Genomic DNA, 25,079 nt, shown 5'->3' on the forward strand with positions numbered 1-25,079 from the left:
AAAACAAAATAAATCGTAATAAATTTGGAGGTCTTTAAATTAAACGGCAGTGTGACATGTTGACCACCGGAGGGCGCTCCGGCTTCAACATCCGTTGGCTACGTCACATGAACTCGTCACATGACTGTCAGGGGAAGAACACAACAGGAAGAGAGTTTGTGCAGTGTTGTTGTAAGTATTTTATATTTTATCACATTCAGAACATGACGGGGCAGCTCTGGGCTCCAGCTTGGATCTTTAAAAGTTGATTCCTTTTGCTCGGTGATGGTTTTGTTAAACGGCGATATTTGCGTTTTGTCTTGCACGAGAAAACCAAACTCAACTGAAAATTCGCGTAATTACAGATAATCTTGGTTATTAGCAGAGGTAGGTCATAATTTAGTCACGACTTAGGTTTTTTTTGGTCAACGAAGATCTGCTTGTAAATTCGGCACAGAACTTTTATTTCTTCTTGAGTGTTACTGGAATTCGTCACCTTATAAAACATGTGCCCAAGTCGTTTGTTTGTTGGTGCACATCGTTGCCACTTCGTAAAGCTTGCGTGACACACAATTTTAACCCAGATATCCTGAATTAGCTTATTTGGCGACGTTAACTTTACCTATGGGTTGTGTTTCCTTACGTGTTTAGCTAATTATACATGTGTAATGTTTTGTGGGATTTTTGAATGGAGTTTGGTTAGAAGGGTTTTAGCAACTGAAAGCGAAATGAATCAGAACTGACTGCAGAAACCGTTAGATTCAGACAGAAAATATTTTCTCATACCTTAAGCTTTCAATAACGTTAGAGCAGTTTCGTAAAAAGTCAGTCGGTCATACACAATGCTGCATATGATAATGTGTCTGAACAGAGTGAAAGTCGCCATACTTAACAGATCGTTTGTGTAAACAAGGCTCACTGGGCTGCTTTTGTGATTTTAATTACCCAACATAAAGATGTGATGATGTTTTGTTGATAATTATTATGTGTTTATTATATATTTTATCTTAATGATAAATGTTGAAATGATCATCACAGTTCAATAGAATTACCCGTATTCGTTCAGTAGTTGTGATGACCATGTTAAAGATGTCTTTTATTGTTTTATCAGTTATTTAGAGGAAATTTAAGATATTTTCCAAAACAAAAGACAACATGAACAGTAACACTGAACCAATTGAGCTATACATAAATTTCTTAGTTAAAAATTGATTGCAGTGCGATCCATTTCCTTCTAGAGAAAGAGTCGGATATTCTATTGAGCAGGCCGAGTAATCTGCCATGATTCAATCAATAAGACTATGTGAGAGTGCCACAGCAGTCCCTGGCCTCTTGCAATTTTGCAGAAATATTATTTAAATAGGTTCAATGCAGAGTTTTAAAGATCTTTGGGGAAGAAGAGAGCTCTGTGGTCTGGTTTGTAGGCTGAGTTAATTAGATAGCAGTTGGTGTCACTCTCCTGAGGGATCAATCTCTAGCTAAAACATGTATATTCTTATTTATTATACTGAAACTATATATGTTTAACTGTATGATACACTATATATTCTACCTTGCAGGGTCAGAGGTCACCATGGGGTCTGCAGTGGAGAGGACGGACGAGCATGTGAGAGAGTATCTGATCTATCGCGGCTTCACCAGCACTCTGAAAAACCTGGACAGCGAGGTCAAAGCCGACAAAGAGAAAGGCTTCAGGGTACGGCTGATGCAAATACAGATCTCCAGGATTTTTATGCATTATTTATGCATGTTCTGGATTGTAAATAAATAATAGGTTCAAAATGTTTGCAGACTGCTCCAGTAGATTGTTTCAGCTGGCAGCTGTGAAACAGGCGGTAAAGGTGTTTTTTTTAAAGCCAGAAACAGGCGTTACATCTCTCTCTTCAAAGCCACCAGACTCCATTGACAAAAACAGTCATTTTACGTTGCAGAAAACAGAACAGGAGTTGCAGGTCTGTCGTGCCTTAATCAGTTAGTTCTTGTGTTGGTACATTGTGTGTTAAACAAGAATGTTTTGGCATCAACGCATATGAAACACCAAAGTGACACAATAACACAAACAATCTAACCGGTCGAGGCAGCGGTACAATTACAACTGGCGTGTTCTGTGATGTAAAATGACCCCATTTGTCAATGGGGTCTGGTGGTTTAGAAGAGAGTGATGTAACGGCTGTTATTTTAGGTTTGTTAATAACCTTAAACCTCCTCTATGTTCAGGTTGATAAGATCATCGACCAGCTGCAGCAGTTCGTCCAGATGTTCGACCTGTTTGGTCTGAAGGAGTACTGGCTCTACCTGGACAGACGTCTGTTCTGCAGGCTGGAGGACGTTTACAGATCCACTGTCAACAAGCTGAGAACCAGCCTGTACAGATACTACGTCATCAACACCATCCAGGTCAGTCCCTGTTGAGAAGTTAAACCCACTGTACGGTGAAGCAGAGCACCAGTTTAAACTCTCTTCATCCCTGCAGAAAGGAAACCTGGAGAAGACTCAGGAGTTCTTCCAGAGGCAGGCGCTGGAGCTGCAGGGGCAGGCCGAGTGGCGGGATTGGTTCATCCTGCCGTTTATCCCCGCCCCCGAGCAGAACCCCGCCTTCTCTCCGTACTTCTCCCGCCAGTGGGCCGATACCTTCCTGGTTTCACTGCACAACTTCCTGTCTGTCCTCTTCCAGTGTATGCATATCCTTCAGCACTTTAATGTCCAGTTTGCATCTTGTTTTGGATTAGTAGTGATGATGCATGTCTGAAGCTTTAGCAGGAGCCAGGCTGTGTTAAACTCTGCTGTGTACAGTCCTTAACTGTTTCCCACCCCAGCCGGTCCTGCTGAGCTTTGATGCTGAGGTCCAGAGGACGACGAGCCTGACGGAAGAGAACGAACAGCTCCGCCAGCTGGTAGGAAAACACTTATTTTAGATTAGCTGTAAACAGTTTTCTCATATATATGTTTTAACTCTTCTTAAAGTTTCAGTCAGTGATAAAAAGTTTCACAATTTAGTCAGTTATGCCAATATTTAGTTTGAGAAGACATTGAGTCTTCAAAGTCTCTTCATTTAGTTTAACAATATCCCTTTATTTATTTCAAACTCAGTCCAATCTCCTGTTTTTAAAGAAGGAACATCATTTGGTCAACAAAGTCACCCTGTTTACCCTTTATTTACTTTATAAAGTACAATCCTTTGATTGAAGAGTCCCATCTTTATCTTTAAAATATCTCTCTGTTCATAGTGGATATTATTAGATTCAAAAGAGAATCTCATCATTGATTTTCCTGGCTGACGGTCGCTTTCCTTTTCAGACTGTTTGCTTCATCTGAGCGTCGAGTTTGTTTCTTCTTCTTTGGATTTTCACTTCTTGTTGAAGTTGTATCTGTAGTCATCCATCTTTTCTTTGTTTGTTCAGCCATAGTAGATTACTGTTTACTCGCAACACTTGCAGAGAGCGGAAAAGCAGCCGCTTAGCTCCGCCTACCCTCTCTGGCAGACCAACCACTGCTGGCTGATGGGAAACGCGTCACTAACTGGGCGCCGCCACAGACACCCAGCCCATAATAATACTATATACTGCAAATGCAAAGGCTTTCATCAGTGGGCCATAGGCTCAGTCACCATTGTGTTACCTCATTCAGAGATAGACAGAGACTTAACAGACATTTATTTACATGAACATCTTTGAGATTATCACTTTAAGGAATCAATTTACAGTTTCAAATGGGATAACTAAAACTTCAAAAAACGTCTTCAAAATTAAGACTCAGCCTTTGTGCAATATCTCCAGTTATTCATTTCATATCTGTGTGTATTGTTGAAGGGCTGCACGGTGGTGCAGTGGTTTGCACTGTAGCCTCACAGCTAGAAGTCCAGACGTAGTGGGCCTTTCTGTGTGGAGTCTGCATGTTCTCCCCGTGCATGCGTGGGTTCCCTCCGGGTTCTCCGGCTTCCTCCCACAGTCCACAGACATGCTCGTTAGGTTCATGGTGACTCTAAATTGCCCGTAGGTGTGAACGTGAGCGTGAAAGGTTGTCTGTCTCTGTGTGTCAGCCCTGTGATTGACAGGTGACCTGTCCAGGTGTTGACATATTTACCCTCCTCTCACCTGTCAGAAGTCTGTGTTCATTTTCTTTACGCTCATTTGATCAGAAGATTTTTGCTGAGGTTCGGTTTGCTGGATTTGTGATCTAATTTTTGTCTTTGTTGAATCTAACCTGCGTGTCGTCTCCTGCCTTCCAGGTGTTCGCCCTGCAGACGGAGAGTCGGGACCTGAGACAAGGAGACGAGGTGGTCCACCACAAGCTGCCGGTCTACGTGCAGAACATGGACCGCCTGGGAGACACAGAGCTGTGAGACACTAACATCACTGTCTTTACTGATGACTGACTCCGACTAAGATGGCTGCCACTCTGTCAGGCTTTTTACGATCATTAAGTGGACTCGTTATAATGCTTTTAACCAAACTGAAGTTATGATTTTATTGTATTTATTTGTTATTTATTGGTTGTCTGGCAATGTTTTAGTGCACCAAAGATGGCTGCCATGCTTTAAATGAATCGACAGTATTATTTTTCTTATGTATTAGAATCTGTGGAAATCAGTGATTTAAAATACAGATACGAGGTAAACTAAGGTCTGAAATAAGCTCTGGTTTTATCTCCGCTTAAGCACAAAAAAACGTGTTATGTGTTGTTACAGATGGCAGCCATCTTGCTCGTTCTTTCTGAAAGGTTATTATTCGTGCAGAGCATAATTTCCTTCTGTCCATCGCAGTTTTCTCTTCGTCTTTTTATGTCTTAAACAAAACACAGGACAGACACAGGGGACGTTTATGGCGTTAGCACTTTAGCATGTTAGCTTGTTTTACTGGTGTTTTATTTTAAAGGTTTTACAATGTCGACTGTACAGAACTGAATCTCCTGCTACATGAAGAGTACCAAAGTTCTCTGCTAAAGCTACTTAAAGGTTTCTGCTTTTTATTTCAGAATTGAGGGAGGGATAACGTAGAACATTTGTCCCAACAGTGAGCACTGTCAGAGACGTACGAGAAATTAGCCTCAAATAAGAGTTCTGACGCCATTTTCAGGATTTCTAGTTAACTTGTAATAATGTTTTTGGTGTTTATTGTCTTCCATAGAAACAGCATCAATAAGGGAGAAACTAATTAACAGCAGGATTTTTTTTTCTATTCCTTATTATATATTATCATTGGTAATAGTTTTTCATCCAGAAAACTCTTTTAAGGCACTTTAAAGCAGAGAAAACGGCTGTTTTTTATTTTATTTATTCGTCTAAAATATCTATTTTAAAAGTTTTTAACTAAATTATTGTTAATGGTACGGTCTTACCGCTCTTTCTACACTGTGTGCTGTGATGCAATTGTTGTTGCCAAATAAACAATTCACCTGATGAATTGTTGTTTCTTGTCCGTACGATCCATTTTTTTATTATAATATTTTTTTTCGAAATATTGAAATAGTTTCTCATAATTTTGAGTTACTTTAAAAATATTGAAAAACTGAGTCAAAGTATTGAGAAAGTTTCTTAATATAATGACTTACAGGATAGTTGTTTTTTTCATCCCAGTGGCAGAAACGGGCTTCCATAGATACAGAACTGTAGACTGGGCTGACAACTTCAATACATTTTACAATTAATACAACTTATAACAACCTAAATATAGATCTAATCAGATGTCAAGCCCAGAAAAAGATGCAAAATTATTGGTAGGCAAATAAGTTTAACGTGATTTGAGTTTGACGTGATTTATAAAGAACATACTGATTTGGAGCGACTTAGCTCCTCAAGCCGGTTAATCCAGAGTCGAGCAGCACTCACAGCTCAGCCCAACCCCTGAGTCAGATCACGTTTAGTCTTGAGTCTAGTCATGTGAATAGCTAGTTTTTGTCTGAGGACCACACCGACATCAAAGGACTAGATGTGAAGAAGGCCTGCTGCGTTGTCTCACACCCCCCGTGTGCTCTCTAGATGTAGTTAAGATAATCCCAGTTGTGCTCAGTGTATGAACTACACTGATTTTTTTGCAAGACTGCACAGCAAAATTTAATTCAACATTGACCTGGCCTTTGACACAATCATTATCACGCACATATTTCTGCTCATACACGTTTGGTCTGAATCTGCACAACTGGAAGCCAGTGTAGCATTTTGTATCATCTCGAGACCCTTAATGCTTTATGGGAGACCTAAGAGTAACGCACAGCAGTATTTGAGCCTAGTATGTGGAAAAGACGATGATTTTCATCAGGATCAACACTCAAATAGAGTATGACGTCGTCAGCGTAACAAGAAATACTGCCATTCCTCCTGCAAATAAAACCCCTTGGTGGTAAAAGTTAAAGACTTTAATTTATGTCAATTGTTTTTATTGAGTTTTCAGACAGAGAGAGAGGTATAGAGAAAGAGAGAGAACAAAAAAGATGGTGCCAAAAAGCATACTTATATACTGTAAGTAAAGTACATAAGTACAATAACCTTATACACACAAATGACTTTAAAGTTACAGACTGTTAAAGTGTCCAAAGACGTCTTGCCAGGAAATAAAATATCAGAAACATACACGTCCTTTTTTCTTGCAGCGAGACCCAACACACACATACAGCTTTTTAGTCAGATTGCCATAAAATGTTTTTTTTCAACAAATGGATTAAGTAAAAAAGTAATATAGAAAAGCAACCACAACTTGGCATAGTTGTATGCAAAGATTTTGTATAGTGTTGTCCACTGTAAAGGCTCCAACAAGGAACAGGGAATAACCAAAGTCAGTGGGCTTCATTCTCTGGGAACCGTAAATGTCAGTACACATTTTATGATAACCCGTCCAAAAGATGTTTCAGTCTGAGCCAAAGTAGTGGGCAGACTGGCATTCAATTTCCAAGGACCACCCACTATCATAACTAAAAACAGACATATTCCTTTTCTCTGTCTTTATTCTTACAGTAGTTTTTCTCACTTCTCTTTGTCAATAATGTCTACACACAACATGTATACCATCTTCCCTGTGGAAGAGCTTCGTCCTTATTATTGCTGGGAATCTATTCTTCCTCTAATCACTGGAAGCAGTTTGGTGACTGCAGTGAAGTTTAATTTGGTGCAAACTTTCCTCTTCCTGTTGCTGCCCCAACAACTTCCTGTGGCAATAGATAACAACCCCAACAGCTGCTAAGTCCCACATGCAGACATACAGATATGGGTAGATAAGATTTGTAAAAACAAACAGTAAAGTTGTTTTGTCCAACATCAAACCTACACCACATCACTGAGGTAAGTAACACCTGTTACCTGTCAGTTCACATGGAAAACCACTCCCCATGTTGCACCTTTTAAGGCTACCCCAGCACCTCACCATTACGTTTGTTGTTGCCTCTGTTTTTGCCTTTGAAGTCGTTGTTTGTCTCATCCGCTGTCCAGTGGTTTGTCCCGATGAGGAAAACATTGAGACTCAGTCCCACGAGCATTAAAACAGAAAATATTGTATGAGGGCGAAATCTCAAGAAATATTTTGCCCCGGTTTCAACCAACCAACACACAATTTTTACACCGTAGTTCGACAGCAAACTTTCTTCAGCTGTGTAGGCTTGGACTGGCAATCTGTCAGTTCTGGCAAATGTCAAGTGGGCCGATCCACTACATGAGCTGCAAGACTTCCAGCGATGTGGGGAAAAAGGCAGCTGTGGCCCAACTGATGTTGGAACAGCCCATCTGAAAAGTGTTAAAGCTGCTGAAAGCCTACTCTAAGGCAGGTACAGTGGTACACTCCATCATCGACACTGGACTCCTTCAAATTGACGAAAATTGCAAAGGCCAAATTTTTTTCCCAATCCGCCCCGGGTGCTGACCTTTGCTGAACTGAAAAGTTCCTGGACCAACCAGCGCTAGTACGTTCTTTACTGGTTAACATGTTGCCAGTTAGCTAGCAAGACACAGTAGATTACCAATTAACCCTGCAAGCACGAATTAATCTGATGTGTGGAGCAACGCAAGAGGCGGTCGTTTGAAGTTTGACTGAATCGCACCATCTTGTTGCAGCCTCTTCACCTGCCATGGTTTAAAGCTGCTGCTACTTCGACTTTTTGGGACATTTAGTTGATATTTGCACCACAGGGCTGGTTAGGGCTCTTGCCTCACAGCTAGAAGGTTCCTATTTTGAATCCCAGTTTGTGCACAAGTTTGCAAGTTCTCCCTGTGCAGGCGGGTTCCCTCCGAGTACTCCGGCTTCCTCCCACAGTCCAAAGACTCGTTAGGTGAATCTGTGACTCTAAACTGTCCGTAGGTGTGAGAGTGAGCGTGAGAGTTTGTCTGTCTCTGGCGATCAATGACAGCTGGGATAGGCTTGTCTTCTGTTGTGGGTTAATGGTGGTTTCATGTGAGTCATCAACATCTTGTCCTTGGCGCTGACTCGTAGGGTTTGTTTTGGATGGTTGCTCAAAACTGTGGGCTCCTCCAACACCGGTGGAAGTGTAAACGGATGGAGTTAAGACAAGGTTTTTGTTCTGCTCTTACCAGTTTCTAAATTTTGAGTTCTTTTGTTCATTTGTACTCATTTAGTGCTTTGTTGTTAACCCTTTGTACGTTTCTGCTCTCTCCCTCCACCCTCTTAGGGACTTGGTGTCAAGCACCCGAACTGTCAGCGCCACCAACACTCCTTCCAGAAACTTCTTCTCTACATTCCTACCACAGGGCAAACGCACTCCGGGGAAACCACCACATGTCACCACAGGGTCCTCGCCAAGCCAGGTAGCAGTGGGCAGGAAGGACCCACCAATCAATCCAGTGAGAGCAAATTTCAGTTTGAGTTCAAAGGGTTGGATGTTGGAAGAAGTAGTTATTCGTGGCCACAGAACTAAGATGTGTACAGCTGCAGTTCCTCTAATCCTCAAGAGGCCACGTCCTCGTCCTAAGAACAGTCTACGCTTCAGACACTTGCAGGGGCTTACGCTGACGTTCCAGTCGTGCTTTTCTTTGGTTGTAATCTTCTTAAGGCAGCCATTTTGGAGGCCCTCAACATTGTATGTGGCTAACGAAGTTCTGACTTGAGATCATCTTCTGTCTCTAAAAGTATTTCTTCGGTTCTAGCCTGCCAAGTCAAAAGAGGCGGTCCAAGCCAAGGAGTTTAAGCTGGTTTCCAGCCAGGTATCAGCCAGTGAAGCTGTGAGCTCCCAGTCCCAACCATCTGCAAACCAGTCAACAAACCAGCCCACACATTCCCGACACAAGAGAATCCAGGACCATGAGAAAGAGAGGAAGGAGCTTTTCTCCAAACCACCATCGCAGGTACCTGAAGGCTACGTGTTAGATAATCCTTATACCAATCCATGTCTTATAAAACTAAGTTTAAAACTTAGCATGGAGACTGGACGCAGGAGGTATTTACCTGGGAACAGGTGGTCTTAGTGACTTTCATGCGTGGAGTCAGTGCTACCAAAATATTCCCTTTAAGTAACTGGTATAAATTCTTGTCTGATTGGGACAGACTTCGCCTGGTTGCAAACTAGTAATTATCTAAGTTATAGGAAGCAAGCAAGCTATCTCGCTAATTTTAGCTAACCATCTCCAGGAGGTTACCAGTTAGCTAGCATGCTACCAAACCCTTTATCTGAGCTATGAGCAGCTATTCCATTCAGTGTTGGTGAATCATTGGAAATTTGGATTGTGAAAATACTTCCTTTGACTCGACGTTAATTCACTTTACACAACATCCCTCGATGTGTTGTCTTCAGACACCAGAGAAGAAGGGGGAGGCTGGGGAGGTAGAGTCTGTCGCAGAGACGTCCAGCGAACCTCCTGAATCTTCGCCCTCAAACAGCAGGAGCAGTGGGGGAGGAGCAGAGGGAGGAGGTCTGTCAACGGAACAGCCTTTCATTAAACTCAGCCAGGAGGAGTACGTGGAGCACCACTCCTCCATCATGCACTGCAGGTCTGACCCTCTCCCAGTTCAGCTAACTGGTCCTTCTCATACATATCACAGATCGAACACCATCTTCTCCTCTTATCCACCCCTACTCGTTCTGTTTTCCAGGGTTGACAGTTCTGGTCGCCGGGTTGCCAGTTTGGACGTAGACGGAGTCATCAAGGTGAGTCTGCAGCATGTTTCCTTTGTGGATGTATGATGTAAATTGATATTCCCTAACATAACTTATGGGAACACATGATAAAGCTTTCTTCCTCGTCGTCTTCCTCAGGTGTGGTCATTCAACCCCATCATGCAGACCAAAGCCACCATCATGTCCAAGTCTCCTCTGCTGTCTCTGGAGTGGGCCACAAAACCGGACAGACTGGTACGACCAAGAGAAACACTGCACATTGATTCAGTATGGAGAAACGGCATTATACCAGTTTCTAAAAAAACATATAAAATCATGTAAGTGCAAAAGATAAAACTATAAAGAAGGAAAACTAAGCAAAAAAAACCAACTTTTTCTTGACCTTGCAATTTTAACCAATTGCCAATTGCTACTTTTCTACATAGAATTGCTACATAGAAATGTAGAATCTGTAGGCAGGGACGTGGATTTCCGGGAAGGCAAGTAAGATTGACTAATCACGTATCAGCAGGCTGCGGCGTATCCAAGAAAAACAGTCCGTGTGGAGAGCAAAAGCAGGCGGAATGCAATCCGCCATAATGCCACCCCGGCTCCCATCAGCGTGATCTGACGACGATTTATCTTCTTATTAATCTCTATATACAGACATCTGCAGCAAGTTCAGCTAACAATCTGTTCTAGATCTAAATTTAACTTGAGATGAATTCCCTTGACGCTGTGTCACGAAAGCCGTTCAGCATTAAGATTTCCTGACTTCCTCAAATGCATCAGATCGATCCGACCTCCGTTCAACACACGAGCATTTTCAAAGTTTTCTTCTCCTCTTGAGGACAGACCTGACAAAGCTTGGATTTTTACTTCTTACGAATCTGCATCATGATGCTGAAGTTTGGGCAAAGGTAAGACCCGCTAATAAGAAGTAAATCACAGGAACACGGTTTCTCTTTCTGTAACAATGCTGCACGCAGAAAAGGAAGTCTTGACGGGAAGTCGATTATTACTTACCGCCAAGCACGTTCACCGGTGTCCCCAGAGGCTGTATCGTCTCAGGCTATAGCCAATGTGATCTGAGATTGCTTTTCTGCCAATCTTACCAATCATCCTATCTACCCGTGTGCGTGAATTCATCATTCATGTCACCAAACTTCCTTCTTTGATATTCAATATTATAATAATATTATAATAATATTGATCCCCTGTGGTCTGCAATGTTGCATAAACATCAGAAGGCATGGTTTACTGTTTCTTTAATATCTCTGGAACGCTGCATGCTAGAGATGTACCTTTTTTCTGCTCCCTTCAGCTGATCCATGCTAAAGAGGCTCCGGTGTGATTGTCTATGTTTCATGAGCTACCTAATCCAGCCTCCTACTACAGTCTTTATGGAAACTCTGTACTGTATACTGATTATTTATCCATGTTGAAAACTGTTAGTCATCCCCTTAGCAACTTCCTGATGTCAACCCTTGCATCGTGATTGAAATCGTTTCACCAGATACTCGCTCTGACCCTAACTACTTCTCTGACCCTAAACATCACATAGCCTTTAGCCCATGTGTGACAGATTATAATCTCCCCAATTTTTAGAGTTAGCAACATCAGGGATGGTTTTGTCTGTCACATGTCCAAACTTCCATAAGATGCTGCAGTAATCAGTCCCTCCAGGATATGGCAGGCTTTTTCTGTGATTGTTGCAACCAAAAAGTTGAAATGACAGTTGCAATGTTTTGAGGCTTTTTTTGTCTGCGTAACACATCACACACCTACTGTGAGCGACCGGGACAAACGCTCCAATAAATCCAGCTTTTATTTGTATCACAGTCTCAAAAATTGATGCAGTGTTTTTTTTTAAATCGATACAGGCACGCATCATAAAATATAATATGCAAAGTCTTTTAGTATTTTACATTCCTAACAAGGACTAAGTTTAGGGAAGGACTAATGTGAGTCAATGTTTAGCTGACATAAAATGTTTTCTGTGTGTTTTGGTCAGTTATTACTCGGCAGCGGTGTTGGCACAGTGCGGCTCTACGATACAGAAGCCAAGAAGAATCTCTATGAGATGAACATCGATGAAACTCATCCACGGTAAATCTGAGTGTCTGTCTGTTGTACTGTGTCACTCTTTGGTGTGTAGTATTGGAAAGTAATGTTAGAGTAGACTAGAATAACCTGGAAACTTGGTTAACGCTTCAGATTTACATAGTGTGTGGAAATGAATAACGTTTTTGTTGCAGTACAGATTCTTATGTTTCTCTGCTGTCTGTCAGTATCTTGTCTTTAGCCTGCAGTCCCAGCGGCTCATCGTTCGTCTGCTCAGCTGCAGCGCTCAGTCGATCGGGGAGCCTCGATTCTGCTCCTCGACTTCCTATACCGGTGTCAGGACAGCTGCTGCTGTGGGACACAAAGACTGTCAAACAACAGGTAACTCAAAACTGTTAGCGGTTATTCCCACATCGTTAATGTTGTGATGTTAACATGCTCACAGCTGGGGCTTTATATGGCAAACTAACTTTGAATATGCTAAATAAGCTCTATGTGAAAGTCAGCTATGCTAACGTTGCTAACAGGATTAAAACATAATGTGTGTAAACTGATGTTATTAGTGAATAATAGTGTTAGCATGCTTGTGATTAGCTTGTTTCAGTATTCGTGTTCTAATCAGTGTTCTGTGTGTGTCTCTCAGGTCCAGTTCTCTTTAGAACCTGAACCAGTACCCATCAACTGCACAGCCTTCAACCACAATGGGAACCTGCTGGTGACCGGAGCTGCGGACGGATTCATCAGACTGTTCGGTCAGTGTTCATCAGCGATGCAACTGATGATTGTTCATTGTAGCTTCCTCTGTTGACTATTTAAGATCGCTTTATTACGATGTAGAATGACAAACAGAAGACATTCATTGGTACATGATCTCAAAATGACTTTTCTGACTAACAGTGAAATATCCCAAAGAGATCCATTCTTACCTGCAGGACCTCAGATTGGGCCAAAAATCTGATTAATGCCGCTAAACATTTTCACTGGTCGCACCAAAACACCTGAAGCTTAGCAGGTTGACATAAACATGTACATGAAGACCCGAGTAACAAATAAATGACATTCAAATTAGCGAGTCAGTTGCTTAATGGAGGCGAGAGCTACGTGTGCTTGATCAGAACCAATACAAATATACACAACCAGTATCACAGGACAAAAGGCTGTCCGCCTTTCCAGCAGATGTTATGAGTGAAAATAAGAACGCTTGTGTTTGTGAAATATTATAAATGTTTTTGTGTAAGTGCATCAACTTTTAAATAACTCCTCACCGTTACCTCAGTACCCTGCAGGTTTGCAAGTCGCCTCTTGAGTACCTTTTTGCTTAATTCAAGTCCCAGATCATGAATTTAAATTTAAACGCTGGTGCACTTTCTGTAATATGAACATGTAATCAGAGATCTCACAGCCCTCTTTATGGTCTGTTGTAGACATGCAGCGGTATGAGAGCGCTATGAGCTGGAGAGCTCACGACGGAGAAGTTTACAGCGTGGAGTTCAGCTACGATGAAAACACCGTCTTCAGCATCGGAGAGGATGGAAAGGTGTGTGTGTTTATTTTGTGGAGAATCCATCATGGCGGATCCTGCAGGCCTTTTGTAATGTCACAGGGCGTTACATGGTTGGTTTTTAACCACTATAGCAGAATGTGTAAAGGGGATAAATCTGTGTGTTTTCCTGTGTCAGTTCATCCAGTGGAACATCCATCGGTGCGGGGTGAAGCAGTCAGAGCAGGTTTTACCTCAGGACGCCACCGGGCCCTTCGTCCTGTCAGGGTACAGCGGCTACAAACAGGTGAGTTGTGTTTGCCTTCTCCCTGTAGCCATTTTGATAAAGCACCAGAAATGTTAAAGTTATAATAAATTAAATGAAGATAAATCCAGCTAATGAAATATTAGGTATAAGAGTGAAAAAGATAAATGTAGTAATACATCTTTAATAAATATGTGAATGAACTGTTGTTCAGGTTCAGGTTCCTCGAGGTCGACTCTTTGCCTTCGACTCTGAAGGTCAGCACGTCCTGACCTGCTCCAGCAGCGGAGGACTCATATACAGAGTAAGTCATCTTTAATATGTCCAATGCTTTCTGTCTGTTTTGTTCTCCTTGTTCAGTCAACCTAAGAATTGCATTTAAACTTGCTCACGTCTGCCTGTCACGTCCCCCTCTTCCAGCTGACCAATGGGGAGCCAGCTCTGGAGAGCGTGCTGTCGCTGGGCGGGCACAAAGCCCCGGTGGTGACAGTTGATTGGTGCTCAGCAGTGGACTGCGGCACATGCCTCACTGCCTCCATGGATGGAAAGATCAAACTGAGCACGCTTCTGGCGCAAAAGTCCTGACTTAGGACCTGGTCATCAGAGTATATGATTTAGTTTTCACAGCAACAGTATCTGATAAATACAGCACATCATCTGTATCAAAAAACAATTAAGCTGTTCTAAATGCACATTAAAATTCAACTGAATGTTCAACATAAGAGCACGTTTCTTTATTTAAGCTGCAATCATTATTTTTTCTTGGCAGAGGAAATGTTGTGTTATCACCTTATGATGTTGTTGTGACTAATATCTTAGCAAGAAGCAGCCAAATGCTGCATCCAGCAGAATAAGCCAAGAACTGTCCCTCAGGAGAATTTGCAGATGTGGGGCCAGTGAGCCAGCAGGTACAATACCGGGACCCTGAATCTTTCCTTCTGTCACATTTCAAACAGCTGCGGTAAAAAAAAAAAAGCGCATTATTGATGGATCTGGTATTAACAAACTTATTCAGCCAGCAGATGAAGATCTGGGGACCCACTGAGCAAAGTCTGTAACAGCAGTTGTGTTTTTCAAGGATTTCATATTGTTATTTTAATTTCAGCTGTGTTGATATTTTAATTATATTCTACTGTATTTTTATTTTGGTCTACTTTCCTTTTGAATTTTTTCCTTATTATTTTACATTTAATCCTAGTGTCAACAATAACGTAGGCTCTGCAGCAGCAGTGGCTGTTCTCCGCCACAAGGGGCGCCCAAACACTCTGTGCTAAAACTCCCACCAGTGAAGAAGAAGCTGGAGCAACAACAATAACAGACAGCTAGCTACAGTAAGAAGAATATTTTCCAAACGCCCCGTGTTTAGCACGTAAATCCTGCTAAAACGCGTACACAAAGAACGTTTCCGCGAATAGAGATCAAATGAAAAGTGCACGGAGGTAAATTCAGACGCCATATTTAGTTTTTAACAGAAATATCGTGCAGCAGTTGTTGTGACGCGAAGACGATACAAGCTAGCTAGCTGCACTGTTAGCTTGTTTACACACAGTCCGGTTCTCTGGTTCGGTTTTCTGTTTAATGTCACTGGGCTCCGGTACCGCGTGCAGACATGGAGAGCTTGTACAAGCGGAAAATGTTCGCGTCAATGCGGAAAACCAAAGTGGACGCATCGAAGAAGCGACAGATCGGCCTACCCGCCTCCATCCTGGACGACAGTGACGAAGGCTCCTTCTCCTCCTCCTCCTCCTCGTCTGGATCTCAATCCGATTTCCAGAGCTCCCCGGAGGAGGACAGCGAGCAGGAGGACCGGGAACGGAGCGATTCTGGAGCGTCTTCCAGCGATGACAGCCGCTCGGTCACCCGCAGGAAGCGTTCGTTCCTGGGAGGCGACGACAGCTCCTCGTCCTATAGTCCCAGTGAAGAGGACGATGATGAAGAAAAGGGGGACAGGAGCCAGCCGAAGAGGACGGTGCAGCCCAAGAAGCGGAGCAGGCTGCAGCGGCGGGACGAGTCGGACTCGGACCATGCGGAGGAGAAGCGGATAGAGGAGGCGGAGAAGGCGAAGAGGAGGCAGAGACACAACAAGTTGCTGGCGCTGTCCCGGAGGATGAAGGCCCGGGTCCCGGAGCGGAGGAGGAACCGCATAAAGCAGGTACTGTTCCTGACACATTACACATATATTCCATTGACTTAAGCCTGAAAACAGCGTGTTTAAGCTAAATGTGCATATAACAATATTAATAATTATGATACATCTCAACTATCTTGACTTCATTGTAAATAAAAGTTGGTAAATATTGATATTAATGGAAACATTTAAATGGCAGTGACACATCAGCCCATCCTCTTCACACAAATGTATCCTTATTTTCATGTTTGATTGTCTGAAATGAATCCCTCTTATACAAAAGTCTTGAAAGTGTTTCTGTTTCTATTTTCAGGGAGGAGGTGATGAGGATGAGTCTAAAGATGCTGAGGATGAGGACGATGATGTTAAAGATGGAGGCAGAGGAGAAAACGGAAACAATAGAGAGGCTCCAGATGATGATGAAGATGGCGGAGAGGAAGAGAAAGACAAAGATGAGGAGCAGGAGGAGGAGGAGAAAGACAAGGATGATGATGAGGAGGAGGAAGAGGAGGAGGAGGAGGAGGAAGAAAAGGAGGAGGAGGAGGGAAAGAAGTAGCTCCATACCCTGATGGAGAACAAAGATGGAGATTGAATGTGAAAAACATTCTGAAAATGACTCATAACTGTTAGTTTGTACAGTTTTTTTCTCTTGCAGCATTTAAAGAAGAAACAAAAACACTAAGAACTGAAGGTACAAATGTGTCTTTGGCGACATGCAGAAGACTTTTCTTTCGTAAAGGAAGTGGAGCTGAATTGGTACAGGGCTTTGATGCTTTAATGCTGAGATTCAGACATAGACGTGACTCTCCTGGTTCAGTCTCACATTATAATTGTTAGAGCTCTACCCCTGCTGATGTACTGACATATGTCCAATCAAGGAAGTTTTATCTGTATATCCAAAAGTCACAGATTACACTGGAAGGTGTAACTTTCACCAGCAGTATTTGGTAATGCCACATTTACTTCAGATGCGATGGCTGGTAAAGAAAGATCCTATTTTGATAATCGATTAATAATTTTACTCAATTTTTCAGCAGAAAATGTCAAATATTTGTTTGTTCCAGCTTCTTAAATCTGACAACTTCCTCTTTTATTTTAGTAAATGTAAAGCCTTTCAGTTTTTGACTGTTGGCTGGACAAACCTTAGAGCTCCAGGAAAATGTAATGAACTTTCATTGTATTTCTTTTAAATGTTATAGACATATAACATTTGTAAAAAGGATATGCACATTAATTGAATAATAAGCGTCAGTTGCAGCTCACATCTTGTGTAAATGACCTGCAAGCAATTACCTAATCCGAGGACTAAAGATGGCGGTGTCATGACAGTGTTGGTCAGCGTAGGGTTAAAAATGTTATGGTCAAAAGCTCCACAGGAGATAGACCTTGAGTTAAAAGTATTTATGCACACAATTACTTTAAATGAGAATATGGCAGTAGATCAGCAGAAAGGTTCACGCTTTAAGTATGCCACTCGGTGGGCGGGGTTTCAACAGTGTCAGCTGACTGTCTGTGGGACATGCTCAGTTCAAACAATGCCACAGGGCTGAATGTTTCTTTATTGATTAAAAAGTCAGAGGTATCAGACTGTTTTCTGCAACCATTGCAGGAGAGAAGTGACATATGAGTCCCAGAGTGCTTTGCTGTAAGAATCATCCAATCAGAGAGCTTCAAACCCTCCTTCTGTTCCTGACTGCAGCGACAAAGTGTTCTTCTGAATGTGCTAAAACTCTGACTCACAGGTGTGGATGGACAACATCTGCTGAGGCTTCTGGGTACTGCAGTATTTAGACACCCAACAAAAGCACTCAGAAGATATTTTTTTGTTGCACTTTTCTTCTCTCTCATTTAGTCAAAACGAGATTAAACAAGACTGTTCCTGCAAAGCAGACTTACTTTTTATATGTGTGATGACATCACTGTTTGACAGGCTTCTTGCTGATGTCATCAGAGGATTCAGATTGAATGATTTCAGCCACGAACTGAAACACGTGTACATTTTATTGTACAGTTGCTTTTTATCTGTTACAGTTTAAAGGCAGTGTTGCAGAAATGTGGGTATTTTATTTTGGTAGTTCTGTCCAGTTCTTGTCTCGTCTTGATTACATTTCGCCTTTGCTGCTTTTCTCTCTTTAATATATTTGTAAACCAAATATCTTTGGGTTTTGGACTGTTGGTTGGACAAAACAACACATTTTAAACATCGGGTACTTGTAAACCGGGGCCCTATTTTTACATAATTTGGGGTTAAATGACGAATACATACAAAAAGACGCTGCATTATTTGAGTACTTTGCTAAACAGGCTGTAAGGCTGCAACGCCTGATCAAAAAATGTCCTCTTAAATTAATTGTATGATCCTTTTTTTTTTTTTATCAGAATCCAACATTACATTGCTGTCTTCAAAGCCAGCAGTTTGAGTTATTTGTGTGTTTTTGTTGAATACATATGCATTTGATCTGAACTAACTATTTAAAACACTAAAGCTACACAGACAGAGATGATGCTGCTGTTTTATGTTTTGAAAAGATTATCCTATAAAGGCTTTTACTGGACAAACTTTGATCAGGCACAGTTGCCCCAGAGCATTACGTTGCAGCCATTACAGCCTGTTTCACATCTGCTGGCTGAAGCAATCTACTGCAGCAATTGCAAAACGTTTGTACAAAGGGTAAATTTCCTTAATCTTTCTGTAGCCGTCCACTTACTTCCGATTTCGGACATTTTCCCTCTTCTCTATTAATGCTGTAACTGGTGTTGGTTTGGGGGGCCAGTTGAACAAAAGTCCACACCTAGGACCTGTGATCACACCTGGCCAGTTGCATTTGTAGAATGAAGAGGAGGTTGATATTTCCAAAAACTACCAAAGATGGCACGTGTATTGAAAATTGCTGAAGGATAATCTCATACTTTGGCAGTATTTCTAACCAAAACACAGACCCCAAACTCGTATTTTGAATTAAACTTTTTTTTTTTCCATTAAAATGTCATCACAGCTGACAGGAAAGATGGACAGAACTGTCAAAATAAGATTCAGACTGTAAAAGATACAAAAAGTGTAATTTCTGTTACATCCATACATATCAGAGATTCTTGACATTTCTCTTAAATACAGGAAATGGATTGCATTTTAATTTTTTCACTCGCTGAGGAGTCATTTTTGTAAACGATAACATATATATGTAACAGGAGAATAAATACAGCATTTCCTGTGTATAGAACTGATCGGGGCAGCCCAACTAAAAGCTTTCTTTCTACTTTTGTATTTATTTCTTCCTCGCTACAGACTGCTACAGTGCTGCATTCATGTGCTTGTGTAAAAATTGGACAAATAATGTCCCTAAACAGAATTTAAATATTCCTTTAATTTCTTGTTTCCTCTTTCTTCCCTTCCTGCACTGTTTCCTTCCTTCCTTCTCCCTCTGTACTAGTGTGTTTAAGTGCACTAGCATGGGAGGAAAGACTTCCCTGATCATTTATTCAGCGTGTTTTGCCGATTTCTGAGCTTTGACATAAATAAGCTGTGAGCTAGTAGGAAACTGAGCAGTAAAGAATGTTTTTTAAGTCCAGTTTTGAGTCTGCAGCTGCTCAAATTGAATTTACGTTTTTAATTGTTAAAGAGCCTTGTGGCCTTTTTCTGCTTTTGGATCAACTATCTGATTTAGTGTGTTACAGAATAGTGATGATACGAACACAAACACACTTTAAAGTTACATATCAGTGCTGTGTATTTACTTGTTTTCCAGTGTATTTCTGGTCTTTTGTTGCTGTATAGAGCTCGTTAGACCAACCTGCCCTGTTGAAAACACCTCTGTTATTAATAAAGTTTCTTTTTTTGAACAACAAATTTTGTGTTGAAAATTATCACATCATAAGTTAGCAGTGTGTAAACTACATAAAGCTAATTTAATTTAATATACAAAAAATACATGCCTAACAAGCGCTGGAGCCTCAGAACGATAAAATCTGAACACCATTTCATAGATACATGGCAGCATTTGGTTGGCGTTTAACAACTACAGCTCCCATGATGCTTTGACAGAGCCTTCTTGCAGAATTTTTTTCACAGACATTTTACAGATTGGCAGAAACGGCAGCAAGCTAAATCTAAACTTATCTGAGTGTGATATATTAATCTGAAGAAAATATATAGGGCTAAGTCATAATGGGAATAATGATTATTATAATATAATACATAATATGTAATATATAACAAATTCAATAATAATACGTATGATTATAAATGCTACGGTCATATTGCTGTTTTTTTTTGTATAAAATACCTTAAATTGTCTAAATTCCGTTACCTTGCAGTTTTTTATTCTTGCTGTACGACGTCACGTGACCGCGTCTCCGTTTCCGCCGCCATCTTTATTAGTGGCATTGAAGCCTGCACGGAGGGCAAGGGAAGAGCACCAGCGGAGCTTCGTGGAGTATCAGTCCGTGTCTGAGTGAGTGTCGTCAGGGCTGCAGCCATGGTTCAAACGTGCTCAGCGTACGGTTGTAAGAACCGCTACAACAAAGACAAAGACATTTCCTTCCACAAGTAGGTTCATGTAAACTGTATGTGTGAGCTAGTTAGCTTTAACTGTCCGGACATGATGGATTAGAACTGAAATGTACTCTTGAAGAGTACCACGAGACAACTCACCAGCTTGCCTTTACTAATCTGCCTTTTTAAAGCTTCGTTGCTCATCGTCAACAGTAAATGGATGGTGCAAATCGATACAAGACATTTCTTATGTCGGTATATTTCCTGGAACAATCGGGTAACAGACAACTCACTAAGCACCATTTTACTCTGATTAATATAAAGTTTTGTTTCAAGTTTGCCCGTCATTCTCACAATCCCTTTCCCGTTAAGTAACAAGTAACTTACATCCTGTTTACGAACGCGATACTCATACCTGACAGTTTAGCTGATATTAAAACATTAATAAAACACTTTTTGATAGATTTTCTTATGCCGAATTTACCAGGACATTATAAACGTTCACAGTAAAGCAAACGACAGTATTCTAAAGCTTGTTAGCTTTATTAAGATGTACGGGAATAATAAATTATCTGATATCTAATTGGAGCTCGGTTACAGTTACAGTGCGTGTTGTCTGTCAAGCTAATGTTAGCTTAAAGTCTCCTCTGCTGGAACAGGGTAAACATGTGGAGACCCTGTACGTTTGGCCATGTGAGAGGAGTTCAGCCACACTGAAGTCTGAAGTTAGAGAGCAGTCAGTGTTCTGTTTGAGCTCATTTAGAGCACAGAATGAAACCTGTTTATCGTTAATCTTTATTGTTCGAGTGGGAGGTTCAATTTCCTGTTAATGCCAGCACGTTGAGCAAGGCAATGGCATGCAGGTGAGACGTAAGTGTTAATAATAAAGGGGGTTTGGTTAGTAACGCAGTAATGTTTCAAACGTGTATCTATAACTTTTATCGACCTATTTCTGTTTAAGCTAGTTTGAGCTAATTATTTCACCGTTTATCCAATAGGCTAATTTTAGCATAAACGTTTTTAGCAAATAATCCATTACTCTTAGCTCAATATTTCAATTTTAGCTATTTATTTTAGTTATAATTAAACATTTTATCCAGCAATTTTAGCTAATAATTCTAATTAATTATTTTTAGCTATATATTTTAAGTGGTTATTCATTACTTATAACTCCATATTTGAACTATTTATCCATTACATTAGGATAAATATTTCAATGATAATAAAATACTTTCAGAACATAAATTAAATCCTTTATCCATTACTTCTAGCTAATTATTTCAACTGTTTATGTTTTACTTTTACCTTTTTGTTTCACCTTTTATCCATTACTTTTAGCTTATGCTTTTACTAGTTTATCATTTAATTTTACCTTAAAATGTGTAGCCAAAACAAAAGAATACATTGTAACACTTTATCCATTTCTTTCAGTTAAATATTTTAACCATTTACTCAACATTGTAGCTGAATGTTTCAAATGTGTGTCCATTACTTTTAACTACTAAATTCAACAATTTTTTGCAGAATATTATTATTAATATATCCAATACTTGTAGCCAAATATTTCACCTGTTTATCGATCACTCTTATTTGTATTTCAACTGTTTACCTACTTCTTTTATCTACCAGTTGAGACCTCTCCTATTTTCTTGTTTTAAGCATTGTTAATCATCATCCTGTTCATGATAAATCACATCCTACACAATCCTGAGGGGATTGTAGTGCAAAATGTATTTCCTGTTTTGTTTCATTGATCGATTCTTTTCAGGTTTCCTCTGGCACGTCCAGATGTTTGTGGTAAATGGGTGGCGGCAATGAGGAGGAACAACTTCAAGCCGACGAAGTACAGCAACATCTGCTCGCAGCACTTCACCAAAGACTGCTTCAAGATGGAGTGCAACAACCGGGTGCTGAAGGACAACGCTGTGCCGTCACTCTTCACCTTTAACCTCAACATGAAGGTGAACCGGCTCAGAACATTTTTATCCACACATTTGGTCTAAGGGTTTAAGAATAAGATTATACATTATATTTTAAATATTAAGTACAAGGAATATACGATGTTTACTTGATTTCTAACCCGGTGTTCGACAGCTCTTTTGTCTTAATTTCAAAATAAGAGCGTGCTGTAATTAAAGATAACTCTGACTAAATGAACAAACAGTTCTTCTCTTCTAGACAAGAGTTAAGGACATAATTAGCTCTCTTAAACTTAATGTCATCCTGGATTATATTTGAAAGCAGCATCAGCACTCTTGTCTTTTTTCTGTCACACAGACCCTGGAGGATCCCTTCACCTCAGAGATCCACTTCCCCCTCTCTCTGCCTCTGACCTCTGACCCTGCAGCCTTGGCAGTGGAGGAGGAAGAGGAGCCTGGTAGGAGCCTGGCCGACATCTGGGGCGACACGGTGGCGGTCTCCTGCGACCACAACTACACAGCGGAGGACTCGGCCCGGCAGAAGAAGCGCATCGAGCAGCTGGAGGGGCAGGTGGGGAGTCTGAGGAAGAAGCTGAAGACGATGCAGCAGAAGTGTCGGCGGCAGGAGATGCAGCTGAAGAGGCTGAAGGCGGCGTGTGTGACGCCGAAGATGGGCCGCGAGCTGCCAGCGGCGTTCGGGGAGGGCTACGTGATTTTACCCAAACACATCTACCACACACTGAAAGGCATCGAGTAACGAGGAGAAGAGAGACCAGTGTGTTCAGGTTTAATCTTAAATCTGTCGGCAGCAGCCAGGCGGACTGCTGAAGACCTGCTGAGCAAGGCAGTAAACCCTGGAGGTGTGAGCTGAAGGCCTCAGTAGAACAGAAGGCTCATACAGGATGTGGAAAACTTCAGTCTGATTTAGTGGAAAAAACAAACTCCTTACATATCGTCATGTTTTTGTTTTCCATCCTTTTGGTTGTTTTTCCTGTTTGGGCTGCAGTGAAATGACTTTGTGTCGACTCCCACCTGAAATTCATATTTGGTCTTTGGGGTTTGGTTGGCAGGATTTCTCTGCTGTAACTCCCCCTAAAATCCAAACTTTACTTTACATATTTGTGTTTGTCAACGAAATCATCAACAAACAAATTACAGCCTGTTAATGAATGAGCTTTAGAGGTGTTAGTGGATGTATTTTTGGAACTTCAAACAGAACCAGGCTAAACATTTCCCCCTGCTATCGAGGCTGCCCCGTAAAAGCTAATGTTGGGTGTAATGAGTTGAGAAGCCCATGTCGGAGCACATTTTTCAGTTAAATCTCTGCACTTTTTATAAGCTGTTTTTTTCCAACATATTTGGGGTCTAAGTGACCTACAAATGCAAACGTTTCAGGATTGCTCCAATTGTGAATCGAGTGAATGCACTTGCTCAAAGTATCACCACGAAAAGAGGCTGTGAACTTGACATAACAAGTCTCAAAATAACCGTTACCACGAACTGAATTATCTGCGCAAGTCTCCTCCTCTCCAAAACAAGCTGACACAGTTATTAAATCAGTGTTTCTGAATAAGGTTCCTTCAGTGTTTGTTGTTCACAAAGTTTTTACAAGAGGCCGAATGATCCGCAGCGGTCTCCTTCTTTCCAAAACAAAAATAACCTTTAAAAACACTAAACAAGGAAGCTAAAACACTGAATAAAGCAGTTTTAGGTAATAATCAGTGTTGCCCTTCTGATGCCGAGCTGCCGCTAACTTTAGCTCTCCAGCTGCCTGAAAAAGTGACGATGTGAAAACACTAAGAAAATAGTCCCCAGAAATGTTTTAATGTTTGACAGAATTATGGAAAACTCTGACAGACATGCTTCTTAAAAAGATAAGGTGGAAAAAAAGTTAAATCTTTGTCTTGAACAAATACAACCTGAGTCAGGCACAGACCTACCTGGCTTCAGCCTTTATGCTAAGCTAGGCTAACCACATCCTTACTCTATCTGTGTGCTTAATACACAGACGTCACATTTCTCTCCCTCTTCTTTGTTCAGTATTAGAAAGAAAGCAAACTAAAGTTACCAAAGTGTTGAACTTCCCCTTTAACAGATCCTGATGATGGATTTCAGAATGCGTTTGCGCATTAAAAAAACTTTTTGTTGTTTGACTTTGGATGTTTTTCATTATTAAAGGGGTTAGAATATGTTTTTTTCTTTACATAAACATGATGCAAAAACAAAGTGTGTGGACTCATTCAGCTGCTAATGTGCAATAAACTTGAATGACACTGAAGCCATAACAGCCACTGTGTGTGTTCCCCTCACTGGAGTTACAGCTGCAGAGCACACACACATTTACACACTCATTAACTTCACACTACAACACTCTGGATTATAAATTACATTTTAAAAGTAAGAGACAGAGATGCAGAAAGACACTTGGCGTCTTTAGAACTAAAATCCCTTCCACATTTCAACTTGTAACTGCGCGACGTCCGTGTCCAGTCAGTGCGAAAGCAGCAAAAATACAACTAAATATAAACATTTAAAATCAGATAAACACAAATCAAATACTGTTACTGCATTGAGACACATGTAAGATAATACAGAATAAGGAAGGATGTAAAAGCCAACTATTTCATGTGTTTTTATTTTGTCTTGTCTCAAGTCATGACGCCCTGCAAGCAGTGATACATTTGTCCAGCAGGTGGCGGTACAGAGCTGCAGCGAGATTA

At 41.0% G+C, this 25,079-nt stretch overlaps 3 protein-coding genes across 4 annotated transcripts; all 3 read left to right on the forward strand.

Moving 5' to 3' along the window:
- Positions 1 to 107: 107 nt before the first annotated feature.
- Positions 108 to 14,542, forward strand: wdr91 (WD repeat domain 91). 2 transcript variants are annotated; one of them, XM_069677361.1, is made up of 18 exons: positions 108 to 171; positions 1,539 to 1,675; positions 2,197 to 2,376; positions 2,453 to 2,659; positions 2,790 to 2,873; positions 4,208 to 4,317; positions 8,590 to 8,761; positions 9,065 to 9,262; positions 9,709 to 9,905; positions 10,008 to 10,062; positions 10,171 to 10,266; positions 12,026 to 12,120; positions 12,303 to 12,456; positions 12,719 to 12,827; positions 13,500 to 13,612; positions 13,755 to 13,862; positions 14,035 to 14,124; positions 14,241 to 14,542. In XM_069677361.1, the coding sequence occupies exons 1-18, from the start codon at positions 108 to 110 to the stop codon at positions 14,403 to 14,405; spliced, it is 2,334 nt and encodes a 777-aa protein (XP_069533462.1). In that variant the 3' UTR covers positions 14,406 to 14,542. The 2 variants fall into 2 exon arrangements, with proteins under 2 accessions (XP_069533462.1, XP_069533463.1); XM_069677362.1 differs by lacking the exon at positions 108 to 171 and adding an exon at positions 274 to 366.
- Positions 14,543 to 15,112: 570 nt separating this feature from the next.
- LOC138605224 (transcriptional regulator ATRX homolog) lies at positions 15,113 to 19,795 on the forward strand. Its single transcript, XM_069677347.1, has 2 exons — positions 15,113 to 15,972; positions 16,262 to 19,795. The coding sequence occupies exons 1-2, from the start codon at positions 15,430 to 15,432 to the stop codon at positions 16,502 to 16,504; spliced, it is 786 nt and encodes a 261-aa protein (XP_069533448.1). The 5' UTR covers positions 15,113 to 15,429; the 3' UTR covers positions 16,505 to 19,795.
- Positions 19,796 to 20,408: 613 nt separating this feature from the next.
- Positions 20,409 to 24,632, forward strand: thap1 (THAP domain containing, apoptosis associated protein 1). The gene is made up of 3 exons (XM_069677285.1): positions 20,409 to 20,494; positions 22,209 to 22,401; positions 22,718 to 24,632. The coding sequence occupies exons 1-3, from the start codon at positions 20,424 to 20,426 to the stop codon at positions 23,114 to 23,116; spliced, it is 663 nt and encodes a 220-aa protein (XP_069533386.1). The 5' UTR covers positions 20,409 to 20,423; the 3' UTR covers positions 23,117 to 24,632.
- The last annotated feature ends 447 nt before the right edge of the window (positions 24,633 to 25,079 follow it).

The sequence above is a fragment of the Semicossyphus pulcher genome, unplaced genomic scaffold (assembly GCF_022749685.1).
Source record: "Semicossyphus pulcher isolate SPU_LCO1_2020_fin unplaced genomic scaffold, fSemPul1.0.p SCAF_28, whole genome shotgun sequence".
NCBI classification, from domain to species: Eukaryota; Metazoa; Chordata; class Actinopteri; order Labriformes; family Labridae; genus Semicossyphus; species Semicossyphus pulcher.